Genomic DNA, 6199 nt, shown 5'->3' with positions numbered 1-6199 from the left:
GAGCGGGGGAAGCGTGGCAGGGGATTGGCTTAGGGTGGTGCTGAGATGGGATTGGTTGAGAGCAGGGGGCGGGGCTTGCAGGGGATTGGTTAGAATGGGGCAGGCTGACACGGGATTGGGCGGTAGGTAGGTGGGGTGGGGAGGGGGATACTGGCACGGGATTGGCTGAGAGGCAGATGACATCACTCGGCCCAGAGCCGGGCCAGATCCTGCGCAGCGATTGGCTGGGGGGGAAGAGGGCGGGGCAGCAGGCGATTGGCCGAGCCGCGGGAGTGCTCCGCAGCCATTGGCTGGGAGGCGTTTGGGGGGGCGGGGCTTAAATAAAGACGCTGAGAGCTGAGAGCTGGAGAGTGGCTGCGGGGACACCGCGGGGGGGGGGGGGGCGGGGCCTTGGGTGTCGTGGTCACCTGGGGGTGGTGGCACCAGGACACATGGGGACCTTGGGGTGGTGGCACCAGGACACGTGGGGACCGTGGGGTGGTGGCATCAAGACACGTGGGGACCTCAGGGTGGTGGCACCAGGACACGTAGGGACCTCGGGGTGGTGGCACCTTGGTCACTTGGGGTGGTGGCACCTGGACACTTGGGGACCCTGGGGGGGTAGCATCTGGACACCTTGGTCCCCAAGGGTGGTGGCACCAGGACACGTGGGTTCCTTGGGGTGGTCCCTTGGGGTGGTGGCACCTTGGTCACTTGGGGTGGTGACACCAAGACGTGGGGACCCCGGGGGCGTGGCGCCAGGACATTTGGGTTCTTTGGGGTGGTCACTTGGGGTGGTGGCACCAGGACATGCGGGGTCCTTGGGGTGGTGGCACCTTGGTCACTTGGGGTGGTGGCACCAGGACACGTGGGGACCCCGGGGTGGTGGCACCTTGGTCACTTGGGTCCCTTGGGGTGGTGGCATCTGGACACCTTGGTCCCCGGGGGTGGTGGCACCAGGACACGTGGGGACCTCGGGGTGGTGGCACCTTGGTCACTTGGGGTGGTGGCACTGGGACACGTGGGTCACCGTGGGAGCACTTGGGTCCCCAGGGGTGGTGGCACCTCAGGGTGGTGGCACCTCGGGGTGGTGGCGCCAGGACACATGGGGTCCTTGGGGTGGTGGCACCTTGGTCACTTAGGGTGGTGGCACGAGGACACTGGAGTCCCCAGGGGTGGTGGCACCAGGACACCTTGGTCACTTGAGGTGGTGGCACCAGGACACGTGGAGTCCTCGGGGTGGTGGCACCTTGGTCACTTGAGGTGGTGGCATGAGGACACATGGGGTCCTCGGGGTGGTGGCACCAGGACACGTGGGGTCCTCGGGGTGGTGGCACCTTGGTCCCCGGGGGTGGTGGCACCAGGACACGTGGGTCCCTTGGGGCGGTGTCCCCCAGCCCCCCCCCCGTGTCCCCGAGGCGCTGTCCCCCTGTGTCCCCCCCCCCCCCAAGTCAGGAGGTGCCGGCGCCGACTCAGCCACTTTATTTGCAATAAACACCGGGGGGGGGCGTGGCCTCGGCAAGCCCCGCCCCCAACCCACACCCCTCCCCCCAAATAAGGAGGGGCTCCGGAGGCCCCGCCCCTCCTTGGAGGTTAAGGGCGGGGCTCTGAGGAGAGGCCCCGCCCCCTCACGCCCCCCCCACGTCAGGGGGCGGGGCCTGGCTGAGGCTCCGCCCCCCGGGCAGGGGGCGTGGCCTGCGGGGAGGGGGCGGGGCCGTGACGTCGCTGGTGCTTGCGCAGCCCCGCCCGCGCCCCGAAGCGCTTGGGGCAGAGCGGGCAGGCGAAGGGGCGGGGCTCCGGGGGGGCGGGGCCTGCGGGACACGCCCCCGGGGCCGCCATGTTGGGTGTGGCCGCGCTGGGGGCGGCCATATTGGAGGCGGCCACGATGGGCGTGGCCACGTCGGAGGCAGCCATGTTGGGCGTGGCCACGTTGGCGGCAGCCATGTTGGGCGTGGCCAAGTTGGGGGCGGCCATGCTGGGCGTGGCCACATTGGGAGCGGCCATATTGGGTGTGGCCACGCTGGGCGTGGCCATATTAGAGGCAACCATGTTGGGCGTGGCCATGTTAGGGGCGGCCATATTGGGTGTGGCCATATTTGAAGCGGCCATGTTGGGGGCGGCCATATTGGGCCCCCCCATGGGGGCGGCCATTTTGGGGCCCGCCCCGAGGATGGCCACGTTGGGGCCTGCCATGGCGGCAGCCATATTGGGTGTGGCCACGCTGGGGGCGGCCATATTGGGTGTGGCCACGCTGGGGGCGGCCATGTTGGGGCCCCCCATGGGGGCGGCCATGTTGGGAGCGCCAAAGGCGGCGGCCATGTTGAGGCCACCGCAGTCCATGGGTCCCCCGGCGGCGGCCATGTCGTGACCCGGCGTGACGACGGCCATGTCGCGATCGGAGGCGGCGGCCATGATGCGTCCCGGTGCGGTGGCCATGTTGTGGGCAAGTCCAGCGGCTATGTTGGGCCCGAGTCCGGTGGCCATGTTGGCCCCGAGTCCGGTGGCCATGTCATGGCCAACGGTGGCCATACTGCGGCCTGGTTGAGCACCGAGATCGTGGCCAACGCCGGCAGCCATGTCGTGGCCGACGGTAGCCATATTGTGGCCCGGCTGAGCCCCCATATCGTGGCCAACACCGGCGGCCACGTTCCGTCCAACTCCAGCAGCCATGCCGGTGGCCAAACCTTGAACTCCGGTAGCCGCCGCCCCGCAGCCCGGCCCGGCGGCCACCTTGTGGCCCTCGTCCCCCTCCCTCTTGCCGTGCGTCCTCTCGTGCTTGCGCAGCCCCGAGGCGCCGCCGAAGCCCTTCCCGCAGCGCCCGCAGGCGTAGGGCCGCTCGCCCGAGTGCGTCCGCCGGTGCTTGCCCAGCGCCGCCCGCTCGCCGAAGCCTTTGCCGCACTCGCCGCAGCGCCAGGGCCGCTCGCCCGTGTGGGTCAGGCGGTGCCGCTTGAGGTCCCAGGAGGCCACGAAGGCTTTGCCGCACTCGCCGCAGCGCCAGGGCCGCTCGCCCGTGTGGGTCCGCCGGTGCACGGCCAGGTCGGCCGGCTGCCGGAAGGCCTTGCCGCACTCGCCACAGCCGTAGGGCTTGACGCCTTGGTGGGCCCGCTGGTGCCGCCGGTAGCTGGAGGGGTCGGAGAACATCCGGCCGCACTGCGGGCACAGGTAGGGCCGCTCGCCGGTGTGGACGCGCTGGTGGCTCTGGTAGGAGGAGAGCTGGGTGAAGGCCTTGCCGCAGGTGCCGCAGGCGTAGGGCTTGCGCGGCGCGTGGATGCGCTGGTGGCAGGCGAGCGAGGACGAGCGGCCGAAGCTCTTGCCGCACTCGGCGCACAGGAAGGGCCGCTCGCCCGTGTGGCTGCGCTGGTGGTTGCGGAGGTCCTTGCGCTCGGCGTAGGCTTTGGGGCAGGCGCCGCAGCGGTGAGGCCGAAGGCCGGCGTGGCCCCGCCGGTGCTTGCGGTAAACCGAAGGGTCGGCGAAAGATTTGGGGCAATCCGGGCAGGAAAAGGGGCGTTCGCCGGTGTGGGCGCGCTGGTGGATGGTCAGCTTGGAGAGGGTGCCGTAGGATTTGGGGCAGGCGGCGCAGGGGAAAGGGGGAGCGGGGCGAGGGCAGGAGGAGCACGGAGCGCCGGCGGCGGGCTCGGCGGCGGCGTCTCCGGGGGCTTCGGCGGCGTCGCCGGGGGGTTTGGTGGCGTCGCCGGGGGGTTTGGTGGCATCTCCGGGGGTTTTGGTGGCATCTCCAGGGGTTTTGGTGGCATCTCCGGGGGCTTCGGGCGCGTGCGGCGCAGCGCTGGTGGTGGCTCTGGAGGCGGCCGTCGCGGCGGTGGCATCTGTGGACGCTTTGGTGGCACCGCGGGACCGGGTGGTGGCACCTCTGGGGGCGGCGGTGGCACCTCTGGGGGCGGCGGTGGCACCTCTGGAGGCGGCGGTGGCATCTCTAGACCTGGTGGTGGCACCTTGAGACCTGGTGGTGGCACCTTGAGACCCCGTGGTGGCACCTTGAGACCCCGCGGTGGCACCTTGAGACCCCGTGGTGGCATCTCCGGCCCTGCTGGTGGCACCTCCAGGTGTTTTGGCCACCTCCATGGCGGCGCCGGCGTCTCCGGGCGCTTCGGGGACCTCCACGGGGGTGGCGTCGCCTCCGGAGGTGGTGGTGGTGGCATCTGGGGACGCTTCGGACGCCGCGGCGGCCATGGCGGCCCGGGACCTGGCGGCGGCGGCACCTCTGGACCTGGTGGTGGCACCTCCAGACCCGGTGGCGGTGGCACCGCGGGACCTGGTGGCGGTGGCACCGCGGGACCTGGTGGCGGCGGCACCGCGGGACCTGGTGGTGGCACCCATGGGTTCCTCCGTCACTGCGGTGGCACCTCCGGCCCTGGCGGTGGCACTCCTGGACCTGGTGGTGGCACCGGTGGCGCCGGGGAAGATCTCGGCGCGGGCGGGACACCGGAAGCGGCGTCCCGGCTTCGCGGCGGGCGCCGGGGGGGCGGGGACGTCCCCGCGGGTGTCACCTGGGGGCGTCCCGTGGGTGTCGCGCCGGGGGTCTTCAGGGGGGTCGAGGCGGGGGGCGTCGCGGGCACGGGTGACATCGGGGGGGGGGCCTTGGGTGACGTCTTGGCGGCCTTCGGGGGTGACGTCTTGGTGTCCGTGGGTGACATCGCTGAGGTCCCCATGGGTGACATCGTTGAGGTCTTCATGGGTGTCATCGAGGTCCCCGTGGGTGACATCGAGGTCCCCATGGGTGTCATCGTTGAGGTCCCCGTGGGTGACATCGTTGAGGTCCCCGTGGGTGACACCTTGGTGGTCTTCGTGGGTGCCATCGTTGACGTCCCCATGGGTGCCATCGTTGAAGGTCCCTTGGGTGCCATCGTCGAGGTCCCCTTGGGTGCCATCATCGAGGTCCCCGTGGGTGCCATCGTTGAAGGTCCCTTGGTTGCCATCGTCGAGGTCCCCTTGGGTGCCATTGTTGAGGTCCCCGTGGGTGCCGTCACGGAGGTCCCCATGGGTGGCATCTCGGTGGCCCCCACGGGCGTCACCGCCGAGTTCCCGACGGGTGCCACCGCCGAGGTCTTCATGGGTGTCACCGAGGTCCCCATGGGCACCACCATGGGCGTCCCCACGGGTGCCACCACCGATGTCCCCGCGGGTGCCGTCGTTGAGGGTCCCGCGGGCGCCATCTTGGTGGCCCCCACGGCTGACGTCACGGAGGTCCCCATGGGTGCCACCGCCGCCGACCCCTAGGGTGCCACTGCCGACGTCCCCGCGGGTGCCATCTTGGTGGCCCCCACGGGTGCCACCGCCGACGTCCCCACCCGGCCCCTCCTGCCGCTCCTCCATGGCCCCCTGCGGAGAAACCACGGCGGTGGGTGGGTGGGGGGGGCCACCCCCCGATTCTGCACCCATGGGTGCTGGTAGGGGGAGGGGTCACCTCCAGCCCCCAAAAAATTAGGGTGGGGGTCCTCCCCCCCCTTTGTGCCCCTCCCCCCCCTCGTGGGCACAAAAGATGGCGGCGGCCGGATGGGGAGGGGCTGCAATGCATTGTGGGAAGGGGGGGCGTGCGAGGAGGGGGGGGGCGCGCAATGCATTATGGGAAGGGGGGGGCAATATACCACGGGGGGGGGGGGGGTGGGGAATTGTGGGGGGGTGGGGGTCGTAATTTGGGGGGGGGGGCAGCAAATTAAGGGGGAGGTCGCAATTAAAGGGGGGGGGGTCGCAAATTAAGGGGGGGTCGCAATTAAAGGGGGGGTTGCAAATTTAAGGGGGGGTCGCAAATTAAGGGGGGGGTGGCAAATTAAGGGGGGTGGCAAATTAAGGGGGGGTCGCAATTAAAGGGGGGTCGCAAATTAAGGGGGGGGTGCAAATTAAGGGGGGTGGCAAATTAAGGGGGGGTCACAAATTAAGGGGGGGGTCGCAATTAAAGGGGGGGGCTGCGATGCGGGGGGGGGGGGGCCGCAATGCACCACGGAAGGGGGGGGCAATGCGGGGGGGGGGGGTGGTGAAGGGGGGGGGCTGAAAAAGGGGGGGAGGGGGGCGTAAAAAGGGGGGGGGGGGTCAGGGAAGGAGGGGGGGGGCTGCAATAAGGGGGGGGGATGGAATTGGGGGGTGGGCTGCAAGAAGGGGGGGCCGCAAAGCACCACGGGAAGGGCCGTGCAATGCAGGGGGGGGGGGGGCGCGGTGCACCACGGGAAGGGGGGGGTCCGCGGTGGCCCCCCCCCCCAAAAAAGGG

The 6199-nt window shown here is 70.4% G+C and overlaps 1 protein-coding gene across 1 annotated transcript; it reads right to left on the bottom strand.

The window, feature by feature from the left end:
• Positions 1–1451: 1451 nt before the first annotated feature.
• Positions 1452–5351, bottom strand: ZNF668 (zinc finger protein 668). Its single transcript, XM_083815020.1, has one exon. The coding sequence runs from the start codon at positions 5308–5310 to the stop codon at positions 1624–1626; it is 3687 nt and encodes a 1228-aa protein (XP_083671146.1). The 5' UTR covers positions 5311–5351; the 3' UTR covers positions 1452–1623.
• Positions 5352–6199: the final 848 nt, after the last annotated feature.

This window comes from Anser anser (assembly GCF_964211835.1).
Source record: "Anser anser genome assembly, chromosome: 34".
Taxonomy (NCBI): Eukaryota; Metazoa; Chordata; class Aves; order Anseriformes; family Anatidae; genus Anser; species Anser anser.
The sequence above is the reverse complement of the archived record's forward strand: the minus strand, read 5'-3'. Positions and strand labels throughout refer to the sequence as shown.

What these genes read in the sequence shown, in the direction of transcription:
- ZNF668 (XM_083815020.1), bottom strand. Translation starts at nt 5,310, where the DNA reads ATGGAGGAGCGGCAGGAGGGGCCGGGTGGGGACGTCGGCGGTGGCACC.